General features: G+C 48.8%; 1 protein-coding gene across 1 annotated transcript in view; it reads left to right on the top strand.

Moving 5' to 3' along the window:
* The first annotated feature begins 1,715 nt into the window (after positions 1-1,715).
* The window catches only part of LOC121458936 (aldehyde oxidase 1), a 50,913-nt gene continuing 28,747 nt past the window's right edge, over positions 1,716-23,881 (top strand). Inside the window, exons 1-16 of the mRNA XM_041668364.1 lie at positions 1,716-2,045; positions 5,980-6,037; positions 6,885-6,981; positions 8,199-8,307; positions 9,232-9,358; positions 11,869-11,930; positions 13,949-14,041; positions 15,648-15,728; positions 16,833-16,977; positions 17,802-17,894; positions 18,695-18,846; positions 19,023-19,116; positions 19,453-19,562; positions 20,462-20,646; positions 21,588-21,750; positions 23,402-23,494. Coding sequence (XP_041524298.1) covers positions 2,004-2,045; positions 5,980-6,037; positions 6,885-6,981; positions 8,199-8,307; positions 9,232-9,358; positions 11,869-11,930; positions 13,949-14,041; positions 15,648-15,728; positions 16,833-16,977; positions 17,802-17,894; positions 18,695-18,846; positions 19,023-19,116; positions 19,453-19,562; positions 20,462-20,646; positions 21,588-21,750; positions 23,402-23,494 — 1,704 coding nt within the window. The 5' untranslated portion in view covers positions 1,716-2,003. The remainder of the gene's footprint in view (positions 2,046-5,979; positions 6,038-6,884; positions 6,982-8,198; positions 8,308-9,231; positions 9,359-11,868; positions 11,931-13,948; positions 14,042-15,647; positions 15,729-16,832; positions 16,978-17,801; positions 17,895-18,694; positions 18,847-19,022; positions 19,117-19,452; positions 19,563-20,461; positions 20,647-21,587; positions 21,751-23,401; positions 23,495-23,881) is intronic.

The following is a 23,881-nucleotide window of genomic DNA, read 5'->3' as shown; positions in this document are numbered from 1 at the left end:
TGCACATCACTCAGAGGCTGCAGCCTGCCTTCCCACACGTCCCCTCCTCCCTCTTGGCCCACCTCCCAAATCTCAGGTCCTGCCCCTGAAATGCCCCCTCCTGAGGTGTTGACAAAGACTGGGCAGTGCCCTCCCTCAGAGGTTCTCAGATCCAACCCCTTCCCTCTGATACCATAGTTGCTTCTTGCACATTGCTGGAAGGGTGCAACGTGATAGAAGCTCATAGAAAAGACTTTGACAATATCCAGAAAATTTACATACACAACTGCTGTTTGTTTCTGCAGCCCCACGTTTGGGAAACCATCAGAAATTCTCTCAGACAAATGTCAAGGCGCCACGGTTTGTAATAGCAAGCAAGAACAGCAAAAGCATCGCATTGCATCCCACCAGAACAAAAATCTGAGCAACTGCCAGTGGGTGGCAGCCATTGGGAAACCCTGTGAGATGGGAGCATCTTTTACTAAGTCGGTGAGCGCAGAGGGATGACTGGCGTGGGAAAAAGATTGTCAATTTGCATTCTCAGCAGAATATGCTCCATGGATAAGACTTAACGCCCACCAGTTTTATTGGTGCAGCAATACGGACGTTCCTGTTTTTAAATAAATCTATGGACAAAATAAAGCAAATAGCTTGGCTTTTTTTAGATTGCGTGTTATGTGTTTTGTGTGTATGTGTGCATGCCTCTGTGTGTTATGTGTTTGTGTGTGTGTGCATGTGTGTGTTGTGTGTGTGTGCATGTGTATGTGTGCATGCATGTGTGTGTTCTGTGTTACGTGCACACCTGGGGTCCTGGGACGTCAGAAGAAGGAAATCAGATTCCCTACAACTGGAGTTATGGATGACTGTGGGCGTTGGGAATTGAACCCGGTCCTCTGTTGGGGTAACAAGTGCTCCTAACCACTGAGCTGTCTCCCCAGCCTCTATCAAACAAAGCATTTTTCAAAAAAAGGGAAAAGCATGCCAGGTGTGGTGGAGCACACCTTTAAACCCAGCACTCAGGAAGCATAAGCTGATGTCTGTCAGTGCAAGGTTAGTAAATTTCAAACTAGCCAGAGCTATATAGTGAGACTCTGCCCCAGGGAAAGGAAGGAAGGAGGAAGGAGGAAGGAAGGAAGGAAGGAAAGAAATGTGTGTGTGTGCGCACACGCGTGTGTATGCATGTGTGTTCACATACTTTGTGTCTACTGATGCATTTAAGCACAAAACACTGCATCTGAAGTTTTCTTGCCGACACACAGGAAGCCAGGAGGTGCTAACTACTAAAGCCCCTGGAGCTCTGGAGATGTGGGTTATTCTCTTCTATGTACAAACTTGGCAAGTTTCCCAATAACAACGTGGTGTAGCCCAGCACTCGGGAGGCAGAGGCAGGCGGAGATCTGTGAGGTTAGGCGATCTACTAAGAGACAGCCAAAGCTACACAGAGAAGCCCTATTTGGGAAGGAGGGGGAAGATGTGTTTGCAGGAACAACATCATCTAGGACGGTGCACTAAGTGAGACAAAGTATGAAAACGATTTTGATCTCAGTTGAGATTTCCCAAGTTTTATAATGTAAGAGATGGACCAAAAGTTGCCCTCAGAGCGCAGGTTTTTAAGTATGTAGGTAAGATTTTTCCTAGTAAATAAATGTGGCTGTTTGCCTTTAAGGGTACTGTTCTCTCAGAAGTGACTCAGCACTACAGACAGCCTGACCTCCCCCTAAACAAGCAGAGAAGATTCAAATGAGCGGGAAGCCATTTCCAATGAGGAAGCCTTGGCACCAGCTACCTGGACCTCCTTTGCCTGCAGCGCTGTTGTGAAGCAAAATTGAAAAGATGCTGCAAGATTTCCGTGTGTCACCTGCTTGGCACGCTCCATAGGTGTCCGGAAAGTTTTCTGGTTAGGAACTGGGCAGCACCAGCTCTTCCAGAACTTTCTGGGCGGGCAAGCCCCTCCCCTCGTCTCAAGCAACTTATTCTCTCTGGTGTCTGGTGCTCTCCAGGACCTGCTGGGAACCTCTGGAACCATGGAGCCCACGCAGCTGCTCTTCTTCGTGAATGGCAGAAAGGTGAGAGCTTCGGGGCTGCCCACGCAGGTGCCTGGTCCTTTCTCATCCTGTCCCTGCTTTCCCTGAGACCTTGGCGTGGATAATTTTGCCTCACTACCTGCACACAGGAGACTAAGGGTCTAAGGGCAAGTTTCAGAATTGCCTGAATCCCAGGGCCTCTTCCTTCCTAACATCCCCTTTCCATGGCCATAGCAGGATACCCTAGCCCAGCCCCTCCTCAAAGGGCAGGGAAAAAGAGCTCAGTTCTTATCCATCCAGCACTGTGAATCCAGCCCTTCCCACCCTCAAGGCCCCTGCTAACAGCATCTTCCAGCTCCGATTCTCCGCTTGTCCGGGGAGCCATTCCCACTTTGACAGGACCACAGTGATGCGCTGATTCAAGCTTCCCTGTTCTTTCTCAGAGGAAGCCATGATTTGTGAAGTCAAAGAAAGTTCCTGGCACAGCCCAGCTTGCCAGAGCCAGGCTCTATGGGACGCTGCTGACCGCAGCAGTTTGTTTTATTTTACTTGTGTGTGTGCTTTGACTCCAAGGACCTTTACGACTGTTCCAAGCAAAGCCTGTTGCTTGCAGACAGCAAAGTCCCTGAGCATCATTTAAAGCCGAGGTCTGGCAGTGAGCTGGCTTACTTGGAGTGTTCTCGGTAAACACTGATGGCGCACTGAGGGGGTGGGCAGAGCCCTGCTGTCCACAGTGACAGTGTTCCTCCGTTTGGGTCCCCTGTGGCCCCTACATCTGGCTATGGACAAATGGAGCCCCTGCCCTGGCTGGCACTGGCTGAGCCTTAGGAAGCCACGGGAGGTTTAGCACCAGACTTTCGTGTGTCTGTTCTGAGGCCGTGAGTTGATTCAGACAGTTGTGGGTTTGTAAAGTGTTTTCTTGGAGCACAGGATCTCTGAAATTATACAAGCCCTACTAAAAAACTTCTTGTCCCTCCCCCTCACTTTATGGGCCTCACATGGGATAAGATGGATCCTTCATGAGCTCCATTAGGACTCCAAGTGACCAGCGTGAGGGGAAGCTAGGCTAATGGGGTGAAAGGGTTGCCTTGCTCCTTCGTGTTTTCTTTTGCATAGCAGAATAAGCACGGGAGTCTTCTGTCCACACCAAACAAGCAGGGGTCCCTTACAGGCCTGCTGCTCACCGAGGTGGCCTCAGGGAGCCCACTCCTTTACTAACGGGGGGCCATGCTTCTTACTGCACAAGAAGTGGTCATGAATATTCAATCTGTGGTTTTGTTATCAGTCTATCATATGCCAAACTGTGTTTGGGTTTCTGGGATACAGCGAACCACAGAAGGGATGAGGCCCCTGCCCGTGTGGCGTTAACATGTCCTGGGGTAACAGCTGACGTTAAGAAATGGAGAGAGTGTGTCGGGTGGTGACAGCGCTGGTGTAAGAACACTGAGATGGGCAGGATCTGATGGGGTGGGTGAAGGGGATGCTTTGGTCTTTCGGGGCAGTGTGTGGGAGGAAGTAGCCAAGCATCCATGTGGAGAAAGAACATTTGAGGCAGAGAAATCCAGGGGCAAAGGCCCTGGGGCAGGAGAATGTTTCCATGCTCAGAGAACAAACTGCTGGGGCTGGAGACGTGGCCAGGAGCCAGAGTACAGGTGATGCTGGGGTTTAGTTCACTGAGGCTGCAGACTATTGAGTCTGACGTCTCTCGCGTTCTCCCTCCCTGCTTCTAAATGGGAGCTTTTCTCAAGTAGTGCAGCTTGTGTTCTAATGATATTTAAGAGTAAATGAGCCCTTTCTTATCTGAAGGCTCCTATAATCTCTCAGTCCCACTGTTGGCACCGCTGAGGGCTTCCAGGAGCCTTGGACCCGGTCCTGGGACCAAATGTTCTGTGACCCCTTGTAAAATAGTCTCTAGAAATACTGGTTTGGTTCTTGAATTGTCCCCCAATCCCACAAAACAAACAAACATTATGTCAGCTTTCCCCTCTCGTTTTTGTCCCTCCCAGTTTTAGTGAAGCGTGTGTTTCAACCCTGGTCAGCAAGTTGAGAGTGAGGGGCTGTTCAGAGAAGCATGAAAAGCCACTGGACAGAAGGGTCCTATGAAATTCCAGACTTCTGTGACTCAGGTCTGCCTTTGCAAGGCCTCCTGGAAGACCTTCAGGGGCTCTGGTGACCCGCACAGCAGCCCTCTGGCGTTTGCTGTTTGTTCTTCAGAAGAGGAACACTGAATGCAGATATAATGAAAGTTAAAAGTCCGTGTACTGTCTGAGTTCGAGTGGCATAAAAGACACTTCAAACACAGGGACTCTGGCTTTAATTCACTGAAGTTGGTTCCCCTCTAGGAAATCCTGGTTCCAGAGCAGAAGAGGGGGGTCATAACATGTGTGTGGCAGGTTCAGGAGTTCCCTGGGGGCACGGCAGCTGCACAGGTGATCAGAATTGTGTCTTAGAGCTGTTGCTCCTGCAGACCAGGGTCTCAGGCTGCAGAGAGACCACAGAGAGAATCGTTTTCAGACATCCGAGGAGCAGAACCTGGTGACGCTGATTGCAGTGGGCAGAAAGAAAGAGAAAGTTAGAAATATCCCAGTTTTCAAACCTTAGATGTCCTGGCAGAGAGAGAGGCTCTGAGCCGGTTGGGGAAAAGAGGGACGAGAGTAAACTCAATTAACATGAAGGTGTCTGAAGGCCAAACTTATCATATTGCACAGTCTTCCTTATTGCATGTTCCTCAAAAGGACTTGCTTTGTCCTGCCGGTACCGGAGTAGAGTCTCAGGGGAGGAGTCAGCACCGGGTGTGTGCCTTCTCCGCCTTCCTTCCCAGAGGGACAAAGTAGCACAATGTGGAGAAGGATGATTGGCGTTTAAAGCAAGCCATGCTTCTTCTGCCTGTTCTGTGACGGCTGAAGGAATCTCAGATGTGTGGGACATGAAAACAGAAGAGGATACACGCTGGTGGCCCTCAGGGGGAGGGGATGAGTTAAAAACAAAGTAAAAATGCCACAAGTCCATTATTTTATGTGATAAGTTAAAACATTCAATTCAAGTCTTATTTTATGTGTATGTGTGTTTTGCTTACATATATGTCTGTGCAGCAATGCATGCTCAAAACATTAGTTTTTAAATAATTTAATCAAAACAGAGAAAGGGGGATCCCAGGGGACCATGGACTCATCAGTTTCTGCACATGGCTCTCTGCCAGCCCAGTTGCTTACGTGTGCCTAGCTGCACAGCCTTGCGTGTGCCTAGCTGCACAGCCTTGCGTGTGCCTAGCTGCACAGCCTTGCGTGTGCCTAGCTGCACAGCCTTGCGTGTGCCTAGCTGCACAGCCTTGCGTGTGCCTAGCTGCACAGCCTTGCGTGTGCCTAGCTGCACAGCCTTGCGTGTGCCTAGCTGCACAGCCTTGCGTGTGCCTAGCTGCACAGCCTTGCGTGTGCCTAGCTGCACAGCCTTGCGTGTGCCTAGCTGCACAGCCTTACATGTGCCTAGCTGCATAGCCTTGCGTGTGCCTAGCCGCACAGCCTTACGTGTGCCTAGCTGCACAGCCCTGCAAGGCTCTGCACAGGCATTTGCTCCTTAGTCTAGGTATCTGGGGACATGGCTGGTCACGGTCTCCACTAACTTGGCAAACGACTCTTTTACGTTAGCTGCATCCTTCTCTCGGACACTCCGCTCTGCCAGCATCTCCCCTCTCTCCTGCCTTTCTCCCTCCCTACTCCACTGCTCTGTTCTGCTCTAGGGTCTTTCTAGGAGAAGCAGGGTAGAGTCGCCAGTGTTCCTGGGAGTGGGAACAGCTGTGATATTAGGGAACAGTGATGATTCCGGATGAGGGACAGGCAGGGCTGGACGGTTACACTTTCCCTGCAATGTTAATGCTTGCACATCCCGGGTGCCTTTCCCACAGGTCGGCAGGGTCCTAAGCAGTGTGAACATAACTCATACCAGCTCTTGCGCCCATCACTGTGTTTCTCTCTCACAGGTGATAGAAAAGCATGCCGACCCTGAGATGATGCTGTTACCGTACCTGAGGAAGACCCGTATCCTTTGCTGTGTGCTGTGAGAGCGTGTGCTTGTGAGTCTGTGAGACTGAGGGTCTATGTTTGCCTGTTAGAGTTCTCAATTGCTTAGCCCCAAAATAATCACACAGAAACTATATTATTTAAGACACTGCTTGGCCCATTAGCTCTAGCTTCTTATTGGCTAACTCTTACATATTAATTTAACCCATCTCCATTAATCTGTGTATCGCCGCATAGCTGTGGCTTATCTGGTAAAGTTCCGACATCCGTCTGTGGAAGCTCCATGGCTTCTCTCTGACTCTGCCTCCTTTCTCCCAGCATTCAGTTTAGTTCCCCCCGCCCGCCCCTGCCTAGCTCTGTCCCCTATAGCTCTGCTATAGGCCCAGAACAGTTCCTTTATTAACCATTGATGTTCACACATACAGAAGATATTTGAGAGAGCAGTTAGAAGTCTCCGCTGACAAGATGCAGGCAAATGACTCACTGTGTTTCTAGTGTGACACAGACATTTCATAGAGCATTTATAACATAACATTTTAACATCATATAACATCAGAGACCCACACGATGATAAGGGCAGATATACAGTGTGCCTCCACCTGCACATTCTCAGAGCACTGCCAGGCACAGCCTCCTCTGCAGTCTGGCCCTGTGTTTGGCAGACTGAGCTCCAGCTCCATACAAAGGATGGGTGCAATCCGTAACACACAAAAGGAAACAGGAAGTTATCAGACTTAAGCAGCGGCCTTTGGTGAGTCTACATGAATCTTTTTAATGCATGACTATAATGGTGTTTTGTACTAAGTCCTGGCTATTCTGGACATAAATCCATAGACACCGCGATCTTTAACTCAGCCTCTTCCAGTCCGACTCCCAGGCACAAAGTACGGCTGCGGAGGGGGAGGCTGTGGCGCCTGCACGGTGATGGTCTCGCGGTACAATCCCAGCACCAAGACGATCAGGTACCAGCTTTATTTCCTCCTCTCTTGGCGACGGTGCATGGTACATCACCGTGTGGGAAGACCTGTGCGGGCGCTGGGGACCCAGGGATAAACAGGAATACAGAAAGGGTGGGAACATGACCTCAGCAGAGGTGAAAGGCCGCCGACTCTGCCGTCTAGGAAGGAAGGCCTCCGTGAGATGACCATGGAGGAGACAGCCGTGGTCACGCATGCGTAGTGGGGGCCCGCTAACTTCTCCGTGGTCCTACACGTGCGTTCTCCGTTGTAAGCCAGAGACCTCTCACTCAGGAAAGGATCAGGCGGCCTCGCTCTCCTGCTCACAGTCACCTGTTGCTTTGTTTTCGCGCTCTGTATTATCTCCAACGCATTATTGTTCCACATCTCCATCTGTTCCCGTCTCTCTCGTCTTCTGGGATTTTCCCATCATGCATCTGTCAAACCACTTCCCTCATCCCTACGTTCCAGATGAGGTCGAGGATCTGAGCAGCAGCCAGAGCTATGCTGGGCCTGCATTAGCTGGGAAACCACTCCCTGCCTCCCAGCCTGGCTGCCAGCTCTTTGGGGTACCGGAAGTTCTCTTTGGGCTCCTCTCTTACCGATGCTTCAGGAGATCTTGGGTCACCATGCTGCCTTATCCGTAGCCCCTAAAGGGGGAATGATGGCTTTATAATCAGTGAAAGCTTAGCGCGTTCTCTCAGCTCTGCCCATCATGGGCTTCTTTTCTTAAGAGGCTGGGGAACCTCGTTCAGCTTGGTCCTCTCCTCCACTTTGAGCCACACATCGGGCATCTTCAGTAGTGGTCCTGTGGGGTGGAGCAGCTCTTCACCTGGCGCTACCTCTTCTTCTGAAGAGCGACAGCAAACTCACTTTATCGCCCACGTAGCCTTCGCCCAGCTCCACCCGCAGGACGCAGGACGAAAGCGGCTTTAGTTCATAGCCAATCAGTTGCAATTAGAGAGAGTCGGCCCCGACTTGAGAGGGAAATAATTTAGGTTGGTGGAAGCTTTCAGGGGTTGGAATCATGAGGTCTAATTTCCATTCTGCCACCGGCTCTCCAGCTGTGACCCTGAATCCATCACTCTGATTCTAGAACCGTTTCTGTAACATGCCTAAGTGCTGAGAATGAGCCGCCTACGGGAGGTGCCCACGGGGCGCTCGGTCCCCTTCTCACGGGATGTCGTGTAGTTTGTCACCTGTGCTTCTCTTTGCTTCTGAAGGCATCATCCCGTCAATGCCTGTCTGACCCCCATCTGCTCTCTGCATGGCGCAGCAGTCACCACAGTGGAAGGCATAGGCAGCACCACGACCAGACTCCACCCTATTCAGGTGAGGCTGCGCGGGTCCCTAAAGGGACTCTGAGCTCCCGGGCCTGAGAATGGAACATCCGGACCCTGCTGCTTGGTCAGGGAGGACAGTAAAAGTCTCTGGAGCTGAGGATAAAGCTGGGATGCGGGGACGGATGAGGAGCTGACTTCTCGGGAAGGTGCTCTTGGAAGACTAGAAGATTCCCCTTCCTAAGCAGATGCTGGCCTGACCGGTTTTGTTTCCTCTGCGTTCCAATTAGAGGGAGATACCCATCTTGTACCTCCCCAAACCCAGAAGGAAACCCCAGCCACGTGCATTGACACATACAATTCTGTTGTTGTTGTTGTTGTTGGAAATTGAAGAATAACTTTATTTAAAAGCTGAATTAAAAGAATCAGACCCCCCTTCACCCCATCCCAAATGCTGTGTGAGCTTAGACTTGTCAGAGGAAGATGTAAACACTCATGAAAGAGAGAGAGAGAGAGAGAGAGAGAGAGAGAGAAAGAGAGGTGTGGAGTTGTGCCCACGTTCATTCCCAAGTGTGTGCACTATCACACTTTTTCCATGTTTTTCAATTTGAACAGAGTTTGGTCATTTCTCCAAGCTCTTTCTCTGCTGCAGGGACTCACACTCCCCCTGCATACTGAGGAGTCTTTCACAGACATGCAATGTTCCCTCAGCCTGATCTAACAGTCAGTTGATCTGGTGTGCTGCTGGGGTGGAAATCACAAACTCCTTGGCCATGCAAAGTCTCAGAACCACTGTCTGAAGTCAAGCCGAGCAGTTTATGGGGCTCAACCATCAGACTGGCCCAAGGGAAGCCGCCTGAGATGTGGGCTTTCAGGGGGCCTCCTCTCCAAATGCAGTGAGCTCAAGAATGTCCTGGGGACGCTGCTCTGACTTTGTAGGCCTGGAAGAGAGCGCATTTCTAACCTTTGCTTCCAGGAGAGGATCGCCAAGTGTCACGGCACACAGTGTGGATTCTGCACTCCCGGGATGGTGATGTCCATGTATGCCCTGCTCAGGAACCATCCAGAGCCCACTCTAGATCAGCTGACAGACGCCCTAGGGGGTAAGTATGCTTTTATTTTTATGTGATAATGACAGAAATAATTGGACACATCCTACATGTCATGTGCTGAATTAAATGCTATTTGGAAATTCATTTAAATATGTTTACAAGATAGTTACCATTATTATCATCATTTCGTAGAAGGAGAAGCTGAGATTTAGAGAGGGTGGTGTATTAGAAATGATCCCTGTAAGCAGAAGCATTGATTTCTTGACGTCAATCTGCAAACCGGATCTACACATTGACTTGGAAGAGAGGAATAGAGGCTTTGGATGCACACTCTGAGGAATTTCAGGCCGTCATGCAGAGTCCACCTGGAATCCCACTGGGGTGTTTGGCAAAGGAGACAGATGGAAAGGACGGTAGAGATGGCAGGTGTCATGCTGGGTTTGGTTACCATCACTGCCTGTGGGCCCAAGGGAAGAGTCAGCAAAAGATTGTTTAGCAAAAGTAGCTTCTAAGTCCTGTGATAGATGCCCTCCCCACCCCAGAGCAAGGGTCGGAGACTGTCTTTGAGTACAGCTGGAAGTTGGGCCAAAATCTGCTGGGGATGCTTATTTTAATGACTCTCTCTCTCTGTCTGTCTATCCATCCATTTGTCCATCTATCATCTATCTATCTGTCTGTCTATCTATTATATCTATCATCTATCTTCATCATCATCACCATCTATCTCATGTGCACGCATGTGTGTGTATGTGTACGTGTGTACATTCATTGATAATGTTCTGAACACATTCTAAGCATTAATAGCTTCTTAGATTCTATGTCTGTCTGCTGAAATGCTCCCTGGCTCTATTTCTCTTTGTCTCTTACCTCTTATTTTCCTGTCCAGGGAACATGAGTCTAAGCTTACTTGTTTGCTTCCTCTACAAAATATTTCAGGGGCACTCTGAGCAAACACAGGCAGAAAGGAGTGACCCAGCACCTAACCTGGATCCTGCCTGATTTCCAGGAGGTCACATTTTGCTTTATGGCTGTTTATGTTATAAACACTGATGAAGGATTTTCAAATTTTAATAGCTTAAGACAAGGGTGGGAAATGTATAAATGATGAAGATTGGAGGAAATCTCTCAGCGGAGAACTCGATCTTGTGCTGTTTCTAAAATGAGGCCTCAGGAGCTGGGGAAATGGGCTCAGTCAGTGTCCTTCTAGTTTTGGTCACTATCACCCACGTAAAAGTCAGGGACAGATGGTGTATAACCACTGTCCTGGGGGAGGAGGGTGCATCAGACACTGGGGGACCCCTAGAACTCATTGGCCAGCCAGCTTCCAGGTTCCAGACTCTGTCTCAAAAAAAGGTGGAGAGAAATTGAGCAAGACACCCAGTGTCAGTCTCCAGCCTCCGCATGTACTCACACACTCGGTACACACACCGACAGATGAGTACATAGAACACACACACATGCACACACACAACTATAATATGACCTCATATTGGGGTGGGGTAAGGACACAGACCCACTGTGAGAGAAACACCGACCGAATCATCTATTGCAGTCACTTGTGTGTGTAATCGCCTCCAGGTTCAGAATCTACCCACTTTTCCCACCTTTTCTTTACTGTTACAGAGCAGCTTTGATCAACTGAAACTTCCCTCTCTGTGTCTCTCTCCTTCCTCCCTTTGCTCTGCCTCTGTCAAAACTGATAGCTGCCACGGTAAGTATTAATTCTGAGAGATATCTTCCTTTTTGTCTTTAAAAAAAAAAGAGGAAAATCCTTCACTAGTAACAACACGCATGGACTATAGCACAGGATGCTAAGAGAAAGAAGCCAGGCCCAGGAGAACAAACATTGTATCATACGGACAACCTGGAGTAGAACATTAGCAGCAGGGATAAGAATGGTGATTGAATAGCGATTACCTGAGGTTGGAGAAGGAGAAAATGAGGAATAATCAAAGGTTGCAAAGTTTATTATGCGAATTAAATAAGTCCAAGAAACGCAACTTGGTCCCCACAGCTATTGGTATTATGCTATAGAAACAGTTGTCATGAGGGTCGATCTTTTGTTAGATGCCTTCCTTCTGGTTGAATGGTTAAATAAATAGATGGCGTGAGGAAACAGAGTGTTAGGTCTGCTCACAGAGCAGACTGGGAATACTTATCTCAGATACACCAATCACTAATCAGTTGATTAGACACAGGAGGGTCCGTAGCGTCTCGACAAAGTGGCTATTGTTTTAAATTGAGCTCTTGATTGCAGCTACAGAACAAGTTTTTGTCTTAAAATTACTGTGTCCTTTGAGCATCTGTCCTAAGAAGAGGGTGTAAGATGTGTCTACAGAGAGTAAGTACAGATGGCCGAGATGTTAAAATATACTCCAGGACTCTTGGCTAAATATCCCAGGATGCTGATGTAAAAAGGAAATCTCAAACGCAAGATTTCAAAATGAAGGCGTCAGGCAGAGCTTTCTTCTAAGATGGGGCCCTTCATGCCATCATTCACCTGGCGTTCCATGGCTCTGTCCAGGGCCCTTGAGTAACCACACCTGCTCTGTCTCCTTCAGGAAATCTGTGCCGCTGCACTGGATACAGGCCCATAATCGACGCATGCAAGACTTTCTGTAAAGTGAGTAGAAAGGAATGCATGGCCAAATGTGTTCTCCAGGAAATAAAACAAAGCAGCGTAGGAGTTCCCTGGTGTGTTATGGCAACAGTCATTTTTACTAAGACAGGACCACTTCTTAGCTCAAGGTCTACAATTCTGTGTGTCATTTTGTCCTGAGCAGGAGGCTTAATATCATTGCCTGGGTAGTCAAATTGTGAGCATCCAAGAAGTTTGCAGTTGGCCGTAAGTCATTCCTGCCAAGAAGCTGCTCTTGACCTGTTCGCCTAAGTTAGGGACCTGCCTGGGTGCCCGCAGCCCCCTGCAAGCGTGATGTGTATGTATGAGTGACCTAGCATGACCCTGGTCACAGTATGGTTCAGCATGACCCTGGTCACAGTATGGTTCAGGATAGCCCTGGTCACAGTATGGTCCAGCATAGCCCTGGTTACAGTATGATCCAGCATAGCCCTGGTCACAGTAAGGTCCAGGATAGCCCTGGTCATAGTATGGTCCAGCATGACCCTGGTCACAGTATGGTCCAGGATAGCCCTGGTCACAGTAAGGTCCAGCATAGCCCTGGTCACAGTATGGTCCAGCATGACCCTGGTCACAGTATGGTCCAGGATAGCCCTGGTCACAGTAAGGTCCAGCATAGCCCTGGTCACAGTATGGTCCAGCATGACGCTGGTCACAGTATGGTCCAGCATAGCCCTGGTCACAGTATGGTCCAGGATAGCCCTGGTCACAGTATGGTCCAGCATGACGCTGGTCACAGTATGGTCCAGCATAGCCCTGGTCACAGTATGGTCCAGCATAGCCCTGGTCACAGTATGGTCCAGCATAGCCCTGGTCACAGTATGGTCCAGCATGACGCTGGTCACAGTATGGTCCAGCATAACCCTGGTCACAGTATGGTCCAGCATGACGCTGGTCACAGTATGGTCCAGCATAGCCCTGGTCACAGTGTGGTCCAGCATAGCCCTGGTCACAGTATGGTCCAGCATGACGCTGGTCACAGTATGGTCCAGCATAGCCCTGGTCACAGTATGGTCCAGCATGACGCTGGTCACAGTATGGTCCAGCATAGCCCTGGTCACAGTATGGTCCAGCATAGCCCTGGTCACAGTGTGGTCCAGCATAGCCCTGGTCACAGTATGGTCCAGCATGACGCTGGTCACAGTATGGTCCAGCATAGCCCTGGTCACAGTATGGTCCAGCATAGCCCTGGTCACAGTGTGGTCCAGCATAGCCCTGGTCACAGTATGGTCCAGCATGACCCTGGTCACAGTATGGTCCAGGATAGCCCTGGTCACAGTATGGTCCAGCATAGCCCTGGTCACAGTATGGTCCAGCATAGCCCTGGTCACAGTGTGGTCCAGCATAGCCCTGGTCACAGTATGGTCCAGCATAGCCCTGGTCACAGTGTGGTCCAGTGGTCCCTGTGCCTCTGCGTGTGTTTACTGGACTGTTTGACAGCGGAGGCAGTCCTTCTCCAGGACAGGGCCACCACGTGCCAGTTAGTAAGATACTCAGTCATAGAATAGACTAATAAAAATAGAACTAATAAAAAGTTTTTAAAGTTGTTGCTTTTTTTTCTTTGTTTTTAAACTATTATATAAAGCAATAAGCTCTTGTGGAGTTTTAATACACGTTCCGTCATGGTTGGTCCTCCCCCACCACTAGAATCAATACCATGGAATCAATACCTCATAGATAAGATCAGAACAACCTGTCAATTCTTGTTACTACTATTAGCAGTATTTAAATATTGTTAGTATCAATAATTAACATGGTTAATGTTTATTGCTGTATAACAGGATTATCTAGTAAGGCCTTTATAAACTTTATTAAATAACCGCTGGCATTCAGAATTGTGTATACTTGGTTTTCATTAGCGTTACCTTCGATGTGTTGAAGGGTAAATGGTTTTCTTTTACAACGCCTTACAATATTGGTTCTGCAGCTGTAGGCACCCAGTTAACAGTCGAACCCCCCAGGGAATTCTCATTGGCTCATTTTGGTCTTGTTTTCCCCACTAGGCTTCTGGCTGCTGTCAAAGTAAAGAAAATGGGGTGTGCTGTAACGGGGATCGAGGAGTCAATGGGTTGGCGGAAGTTCAGGAAGCTGATGAGGTCCGTGAATGGGGACGCTTTCATACATTTGTTTGAGACATGAGCAGCTGCTCACCGAGTCTTTGGAAGAATCAGTGACTGCTTGGGTTGACAAATTCGTCTATGTTGAGATGTTCCCTCTCCTATCCTCACTGTCACCATATAGTCTAAAGATTCAGCCCAGGAGGCGATTGGGGGTAGAGGAGGAGGATGAGCAGGTCCGTGGTGCAGCAGGCTGAGAGGATGCCTTCTAATTGTTCTGTAGCATAGCCGGGTGACTTTGTTTGACAATGGGTTGTTATTTCAGAATAACTAGTAGAATCTTTATCATTCTCACAACAAAGAACCAATTCACGTCTGAGATACCAGATGCTAAACAATAACAAGATCTTCTCATGCACGTGCGTGTAATGTCACTCTGCCCCACAAATAGATGCAATTATCATACCAACTGGAGGATTAATAATCTGTTTATAAACCTGTCGCATCCACATGGTCCCTCATTGCTCACATCAGTCCTGCTCAAACGCTGCCGTCTGCAGGACAGAAAAGCACTGGCCCCCAGGGTCTCTCAGTTGTTAAACAGCATCTTTAGTGACCAGAAGCAGAGTGGAGATGGAGACGGAAGAACAATGACAGGAGAGGCGAGACTCTAGGTCTCCCTTAGGTCCTCAATGTCTGCCTGCTCCTGCCTGTCCCCTCCGCTGTCCCCAGACTCGAAGGGAACAGGTAGGGAGCTGAGGACCGCAGAGGTGTTCTAAGACCTGCGGAGTTATGAGAGGTCAGGTCTGCAGCAGAGTCCTTGGCTGGCAGCTGGGACTATGACCGATCTGCTCCTGTTTGTCCTCTGTCTGCCTGTCTGTCTGCCTTCTTCTGGGGGGGGGGGGGATGAGGTCCTGTGGAGCCCATTCTGTCCTCAGATGATCCTAGAACTAAGCCTGGCCTTGAATTCCTGCTGTTCCTACCTCTGTCTCCCAAGTTCATGATAAGTTCACGTGCCACCATCCCTGGACTGTCTGAGCATCTTCTTCCGGTCTTGTTGCATAAAAGCTTGAAGTAGAGGTGCCAGACAATAATACAGTATTCACCTCTTATCTACAGATTCTCTTCCTGCAATCTGAATTACCTGTACTTAACCATATTCTAAAAATATTAAGTGGGAATTCTAGACATAATATAGGTTTCTAAACACATGCTGTTATGAATCTCATGAGATAGTCCCACTGTGCTCATCCCTGGCTCACTTGGAAGGTGAACCACCCCTTCTTCCAATGTATCCATGCTGCATACCTTACCTGCACACCTGTAACTAAGCAGTTGCCATGGTTATCAGATTGACTGGCTCAGCATTGCAGTACTTGTGTTCAAATAACCATTGCTTTACTTGATAATGGCACCAAGCCTGTATGTTCAGATATGCCAATGAGTGGTTACAGGGTATTTTTTTTTTTAGGGAAAAGGTATGTTTAGTACTAGAGTGTGTTGCTAAGAATGAATAGGAAAACTGGAGTGTGTTCACGAACCTTCTAAAGTTCAACCTGCCCCTGGTTTTGGGTACCCACAGGGAGAGATGTCTCCTGAGAATAGGGGATATTTCTGTAACTTCTGTCATTTTCTATTTTTACAGACAAGTCCAGAACTCTTCTCAGAAGAGGAGTTCCTGCCTCTGGACCCAACCCAGGAGCTGATATTTCCTCCAGAGCTAATGGTAAGGAAGGCAGCTGCTCACCTTCCTGGTGACATATCAGGGGGAGTCTTGTCAAAAGCTGAGGGCACAGCTCTCTGACCTCATCAGAGACACGTACTGCAGCAGACAGGGGTTAATGCAGACTTCACAGCTTGTCAAAGGGCAGAGAATGTGTGGGTGCTCAGCTCAGCATGAATGGGACATCTACATTACACCCACTCCCTCCACGACTCAGGGACCTTTGAGAAAAGAGGGTGGAATTAATGTCTTCTAGAAATGACAGGGTCATTGCCCCATGAACTCATTGCCTACACATGCTCATTCCAGTCAGCATTCAGAATGGAGAGTTGAGAGTCTTGCCAGCCCCTACCCTTAGCTGATGAAGTTAAAGGCAGCTAGGGAGGGAGGGTCAGTTTTCTTCAAGGCTGTGACCACTTCTAGGTTGAACATGACCCAGTGGATGACCCCATATCCATGAGTCTATGGACATCACAGAGTGTACTGAGTGTACTCAGTTGGCTGGGAGGGTGGGAGGTGAACTTTGGAGGAGTTAGGTGGAGGAATGGGAGGAAATATAATAAAAGTACACATGTTCATACACGAAATTCTCAAGGAATTAGTAAAATTGTATAAAGAACAAACTGGTGGGCAAATAGGCAATGTTCACCCATCATCCTCACCCCAGAGTCCAGAGAGTGTGAGCCCAGCAGGAGGTGGAGAGGGGAGGGTGGAGCTGCCATGAGGGCTGGGACATGAGACACAGCTGATGACGTCTGTCAAAGCCAGGAGGCACAGTCAATGGGCTTCAGTGTAGACTTGTTTCTCCTGTCTATGCAGAAATTCATGTTCTGTAGAAGGATTTGACCAAATGAGCACATTTTTATGACAGTGAGCATCAAAATGAGTTACTCTGAGTTTCCCAAGGGCCAATGGGAGCTTCAGTTTCCAGATCTAAACACTGCCAGTCTTTAATTTTGAACTCTGATCCCTGGTGGGGCTCAACTTTATGTCACAGAATTTAGTTTTTAGAAGATAAGCATTTCTTTTCTCTGTTTCAATAAAATCGAACGAGAAAAGGAGGGAATTTTGTCACAAGCTCTTGTATCCCTGTTGCCTTCTCAACAGACAATGGCTGAGAAACAGCCACCCAAGACCAGAATGTTCAGTGGCGAGAGAATGATGTGGATTTCCCCAGTGACTCTGAAGGAACTTGTGGAAGTTAAATTCAAGTATCCCCAGGCCCCCATCGTGATGGGGAACACCTCTGTGGGTATGCGAACCCCCTGGGATATCTTATGAGGGAAACAAGCTTCACGTGGGTGTGTTGTCAGGACCACAGCCAGGAAACCCAGTGTTGTTCAAGAGATGTTCCAGCATCAGAAAACTGCCTGCCCTGTGCTTCACTGGTGCAGAGGCTGGCTTGCTGATCCCATGCTAACCCAGCAGCAGGGCTAGCCTGGGCTTCAGAGGTGCAGAGGCTGGCTTGCTGGCCCCATGCTAAACCAGCAGCAGGGCTAGCCTGGGCTTCACTGAGCAGAAGCTGGCTTGCTGGCCCCATGCTAAACCAGCAGCAGGGCTAGCCTGGGCTTCACTGAGCAGAAGCTGGCTTGCTGGCCCCATGCTAAACCAGCAGCAGGGCTAGCCTGGGCTTCACTGAGCACAGGCTGGCCCCATGGTAGGTCAGCATCAGGGGTGCCAGTGCTCTGGTTTTCCATCTGGGGACCACATCGGCTCTCATCCTGAAACTTCTTTGTCCTTGCTCTCTGGGTGTGTCTCTGTGACTATAATGTGCCTTACCTAAAAGGCAGTGTCAGGGCCTTCTCCTTTTCAACATAGGCCTAGGGTGGCTGCCCATCTCTCTGCAGGGCCCCCAGGATCTTCTTCCACTGACATCTGAGCGTGCCATACAGCACAAGTTTTAGGGCTAACAATTCTAAAGAGTCCCCGAGTTTTAGCAGTCACTGTCTCTGCCTGTGACAATAAAAGGAAACAATGTTTATATGTCCCAAGACATGGGGTTAATCATAATTCAAATTTAAGAGAGTAGTTAAAATCTTTTTATTCTAATCCTGTGTCTCTTCCACATTCCCTCAGGGCCAGAAGTAAAGTTTAAAGGTGTCTTCCACCCCGTCGTAATTTCTCCTGACAGAATTGAAGAGATGTGTGTTGTGAGCCAGGCCGGTGACGGTGAGTTCATACCCTCTGTGTTTCCCCGGTGTACTCCTCTGGTCTGCAGCTCAGCCCAGTGATGGACAGCGGAGAGCTGTTTCTAGGTAGACTTCCCAGTTTCTCTTCAGACAAAGAAGGGAGTGTCTGGAGGGAGTCCAGGCAGAATTCTCTGAAGTCCCAGTTGACCCTGTCTGAGAAGTCAGACTGTCACTGAGGGACTTTCCTGTTTGCAGTATCAGGGAAACTAACAAGGATTCAAGGGGCATCTGGGCCATGGAGGAGAAGATGCAGCTGAATGAGACATGCTGCCTGCTCTCCAGAGCGAGGCAGAAGGAAAAGAGGGGGTGCTAAGCCTCTGCTGTCTGGCCTGTGTCATTCTCACGAAGGGAGTGTGGTTAAATGGCAGTGAGACCCAGCAGTCCTCAGGATAAAGTTCCTGAAATCCGATTCTTGGTGATGACATAATTTATCTAAGATCTTGGGGCCGTGACTGAGCTGAGTCTTAGTTTTCCCATCTCTGAAGTGAGCCTATTAATATCTCGTGGTTGTGTTTACCTTTGTGGAGGTTTTTAAAATCACTATCAGTATAATGTGTGATAGACTCAGTCTTCAAGGAATCCAGCCTTCACGCTCTCCACCATCGATCCACGCATCACCGCCAATCCCACACCACCTGCATCACCGTCACCATCACCACCACGGCCGATAGGCACAGCAGCGTGGATCCAATATTAAGATTTCCACGCCTGTAGCTTTGGTCCAACACTTGGAGGCCATCACTGACTACGTGCCACTACTCACAGGAGACTTTATTTCAGGGCTGACCCTCGGTGCTGGCCTCAGCCTGGAACAGGTGAAGGACATTCTGGCTGATGTGGTCCGGAAGCTTCCCGAAGAGAAGACACAGACGTACCGCGCCCTCCTGAAGCACCTCAGAACTCTCGCCGGGTCCCAGATCAGGAACATGGCTGTATGTATTTAGCAAGTCAACTCTGGCATGGTGACTTCTATGACTGTAACTGGTGACTCCTTCCTGCTCTTTAAAACAAACCAAAAGAACCACTCTCCGATGCATCGCTTGACTTTTATTTTAGTGCTTGTGCTTCATAACTGTGTAACAGAACTGACAGTGACCACTTTTTAAAGTCTCTAGGGGGCCACATCGTGAGCAGACATCTTGACTCTGATCTGAATCCCCTCCTGGCTGTGGGGAACTGTACCCTCAACTTACGGTCCAAAGGTAACAGCAGCCTCTGCTTGGGGAGTTACTAAGCTTGATTGTTTCTCTCCCTCTGGGGAGGCAGGAAGTCCTGTGTGGAACATGACTGTTCTCTATAACATCAATAATTTCCTTTACCTTGCTGAGTCTGAGAAGTTGCTCAGTCTGTCCCAGGGAGGAGGGCTAGGTTAGAGGAAACATATTAAGATTCTGTCAGACATCACACACACACAAACACACACACACACACACACACACACACACTACCACACACAACAGCCCGTAGCATCATTTCCCAGGTTTGGGAAGTTGGTTCAAGAGACTGAAGATTCCAGAGAAGGTGTCATGTTTCCACAGATGGAGATCGACAGATCCCTGTAAGCGAGCAGTTTCTCCGCAAGAGTCCCGATGCGGATCTTAGGCCTCAGGAAGTCTTGGTCTCAGTGAGCATCCCGTGTTCCAGGAAGGTGAGGATGGCCCTTCCTCTCCCCGTCAAGTGGCCCCACCGGCTGTGGCTTGTGTGGGCTCAGGACACAGACGTGTGTGTGCAGAGGGGATGAAGTTCACTCTAGGAAGTGACAGAAGCCACTGATGCAGGGGGGACTCGGACACAGTCACTGTCACCTTGCTGTGTAGCCCCTGCCACTTCTAGAGCTAGGAGACCTTCTTCCCTCTTCCTCTGCCCCAAACTCTAAAGTTGCTTTTCCAAAGACGTCCTTCGCCCTTTCTGACGTCTTCCCCTAAGTAAGACAGCTCTGCCTAGATCCTGGGGCCTGAACGAAGCTGAAAAGACATTTACAGGGCAACTTGGAGGGGGAAAGCACGGGTTTGGAGCTGGATATCCTGAGGCTTGAGTTCTGGTTTCAAGACTTGAACTAATTAATGAATCACCCCCAAGTCCATGGCTCCTCACTTGTAGTGTGGGAGAATCAAACCTGCCACGTGAGATGTGATGGTTTACGCAGACTGCCGTCCCAAAGAAGCGCACAGAGTGGCTCAAATAATGGAGCTTTAGTTCCTGGGATGTCTGGGGCTAGAACTCTGATATTGAGGTGTCAGTAGGGTTGGTGACATCTTTTAAGACCTCAGACCTTGACCGTAGTTGCCTCTCTTCTAGCGTTTTGTGGTCCTTTTCATGCCTCTGCCCAATTTGTCTCTTCACAGACACCAGTCAGTTGGGATTAGGGTCCCGATTTATTGGGGCTTCTCTTTACCTTGTCCCCAAGAACTGAAGTACTGGGATTTAAAATTCCAGCATCTGAACTTAGGGAACACGCAACAGAGGCCAGAAAGTGCTGAAATCAAATCACCTCTTTAGCATGGGGTTGTCTCTCAAGAGAGTTCTGTTTGTGTTTCTTTCCCTCAGTGGGAGTTTGTGTCAGCCTTCAGACAAGCCCAGCGCCAGCAGAATGCACTAGCGATTGTCAATTCTGGAATGCGAGTCCTCTTTAGAGAGGGAGGTGACGACATTAAGGAGCTCTCCATTGTGTATGGCGGTGTTGGTCCGACCACCGTCAGTGCTAAGAACTCCTGCCAGAAACTCATCGGAAGGTGAGACGCTGTGTTCTTAGCTTCCAGGTACCTGAACCACCTGCCCTGTGGGAAGCCGCAACAGAAAGAAGACACAATGCTTGGGATCTCTCAGTTTGATGGCTGGGAACGCCAACAAGATATCATCATCCATGTTGCTTCTTAGCAAATTCAGAAATGAGCATCTGTAATCTGTGTACATAGTGTGTGAGCATGTATGAAGTGCACGTGTGTCTGGTGTGCATACATGAGTGTTTGTATATGTGTATGTAAGAAAGAGACAGAGACAGAAAGGGGGTCAGATGCTCATTTTTTCTCGTATAAATTTATATTCTTTTCTAGGGGGAATCTGAAGAGCTTATTCTGATTAAAAATAGAGTGTGTGCTAACTGGTTGCTAACCTTCTCTTTTGCTTACCTGAGCTGTTTTACCTGTAGGTAACAATAGCTAATCTTTCCTGAGAACTTTCTAGATGAATTAAGAGAGAGCAGTGATTCGGCACTTGTATTTTAAGCCTTCAGTGGCTCAGACTGCCTGGTGCAGACTGCCTGGTGCATATCTTAGTCTCCTTTCCTCCTTAACTTAACTCAGTCAGCCTATTTCACACCATGGAGCCTCCCTTTCGTGACCTGTTACAGAGAACCAAACCTACCTCACGAGTGGCTGAGCAGGTTACATATACGAACACACACAGTGCTACCCTAGGAGCTGGCGTACAGAAATGTCTAGGAGTAGATGAGGCAGGGAGTGACTCTTGAACTAAGGACTTCTGTTGGGTGAGGATATGGTGAGACCCAGCCAGATGCTTGGAGAGTAGCTGAGCATCCTAAACTCGGCTTGCCTGGCTGTAGACCCTGCTCTCCTGCTTCCCATAAAGACTGCAGCCCTGGGCCTTATCTGTTAGCCCAGCCTGTGAGATCATGAGCCCTGGAAGACTGAGTCTCCTCCCGTGCCTCTCACAGGCCCTGGGATGAAGAGATGTTCCACACAGCATGCAGGCTGGTTCTGAATGAAGTCACCCTGCCAGGCTCTGCTCCCGGGGGGAAGGTGGAGTTCAAGAGGACCCTCATTATCAGCTTTCTCTTCAAGTTTTACCTGGAGGTGTGCCAGAATCTGAAGAGAATGGTGAGTGGGGCCATTGTGTGGACCGTGATGCCCAAAGCAGGGCAGCAGACCCTGCTGAGCATCCATGGACCGGAAAGGATGAGAAACTAGAATCACATCCTCCCGACGGCTTTCACTGGGCGGTCTCGCGGATGGCTGTATGTCTGAGGAGGGATTGCAAGGAGGGCACAGACCTGCACAGGGGTTTGCTTGACACCTCAAGTTATTAGGACTTCTCATCTGTCTGCATAATGCTGAGAAAACTTGTTAAGGAGGTGAATGCATTTTCTTCCCACCTGCTGAAGCTTACCTTATTGTGTGTGATTCCTTGTCTGGGTTCACCCTCATTCATTCTTGGGTGGCGGTCAACCCCGTATTGGCACGTGAGTCAGCAGAGGGAGGAGGCTCGGCGTGGTCCCCAGCGATTCAGAGAATGCTGGGTAGAATGACGGTTCTTAGCGATGCTGGTGGCCCTCAGGCATTCCTATCCTGCTTTCCCTGAGCACAGGGCCACGTGATTGCTGCCCAGAGAAAGCACACCTGGAAAAAGTTCTCTGAAAAGCATTTTCTGGGTGAAAGGAACTTAAACCTAATTGTCCTCATTAGCCTCCCGCCACAGGTAACCCAATTAGACGAGAAGCCAGGACTCCTTGCCTTGTACAGAAATCAGACCGTAACTTTAAGTCGGAGGGAAGAGTTGGGAGAGGGGGCCAATTGGATCAGAACACATTATACAGAGCTCTCAAAGAATTCCTAAAAGTTAATACATAAATAAATCAGGAGAGGACAGGAAGTCCTCTCGTGGAGGTCTTGAAAGGCTGCCTTCTCAGTATAGATGAGAATAAATAAGAACCAATAGGCCGTATCAGATGTTCACAATGATGAGCTGGAAATCATATATAAATGACGTATTTCCACCAGGTCTCCAAAAGTGAGAAAATAAAGCAACTGTAGACCCTCACTCCCAGTGACCAGCAAACAATACAGTTCTTGGTGAATCCGCTGATAAATTTGACAACGTCTGCCACCATTTACCTTCCTCTCTTTGAAAATACTACCTGCTGTCGGCTTTATTTTCTAGTAAATTCTTTTAATTATAAAAGTTAAATCATGAAGTTTATCATTTAACGTCTTCTATAAAGTAGCGCCTGACCTCCTGTCTGTTCTCAGAGGTCTCTTCTGTGGGGAGACGGCAGCTGTTCCCCCTCTGCCCTTCTCTGTGCCTGCAGATGTCACCAAGCAGCTTTGGGGACATTTGCTATAATAGGCATTGGTTCTGACTTTTTCTGCGTATCGACTTTTGTTTCTTCTGTTTTATTTGACTTCTTTCTGTTGCTGTATTGGTGCATACCCCCCTCCTGCTACTTAGGAGAGCAAGTCTGTCTATCTAGACAAGGTTGAGAAAATAGTGATGACCAGATAATAATCTAATAGAACAGAGACGGTGGCAGTGAGTGATATTCTGATTTCGTGTGGTCTGTCCCATCACGGAGGAGGATATGTACCTGCAGGGTCCTGTCCTGTGGTCAGGAGGGCGTTTAGATTTCCAGGGTGAATACTTAATCAACTCCAGACTTCAGGGTAGAGATGTTTGCTGGGAGCTGCACCAGCGTTCTCCCCTAGAACATTCTGGTCGATTTAAATTCCCACTGTTCTTTTCCTCTGTCTGCAGGACCCTGCTCACTATCCTAGCCTGGAAGTCAGGCATGAGAGTGCATTAGAAGATCTTCATTCAGCTCCTCACTGGAGAACATTGACCCACCAGGTTAGTGCGTGTGTACGTGTGCATGCATGTGTGTGTGTGCTCTCGAGTGTGGGTGTTAGCGTGTGTGTTAGTGTTTGTGCACACGTGCGTGTGTGTACACGTGCTTGCGTGTGTTAGTGTGTGTGCGTGTGTGTGTCTGTGTTAGTGTGTGTACATGTATGTGTGTGTTTAATTTCAAATACAAGAAGGGCGTTGAGGGCACATGACTTTAATCCCAGCACTCAAGAGATAGAGGCCGGAGGATCTCTGTGAGTTCAAGTCCAGCCTGGTCTACAGGAATGAGGTCCAGTGTAGCTAGGGCTACACAGAGAAACCCTGACTCAAAGAACAAAACAACCAAATAAGCAAATCAAAGAGGGGACTGCAGAGCCTTTGCCTGTTGGAGAC

Source organism: Microtus oregoni, unplaced genomic scaffold, assembly GCF_018167655.1.
Source record: "Microtus oregoni isolate MIOR12 unplaced genomic scaffold, Mior012 000018F_ref0000195, whole genome shotgun sequence".
NCBI classification, from domain to species: Eukaryota; Metazoa; Chordata; class Mammalia; order Rodentia; family Cricetidae; genus Microtus; species Microtus oregoni.
The sequence above is the reverse complement of the archived record's forward strand: the minus strand, read 5'-3'. Positions and strand labels throughout refer to the sequence as shown.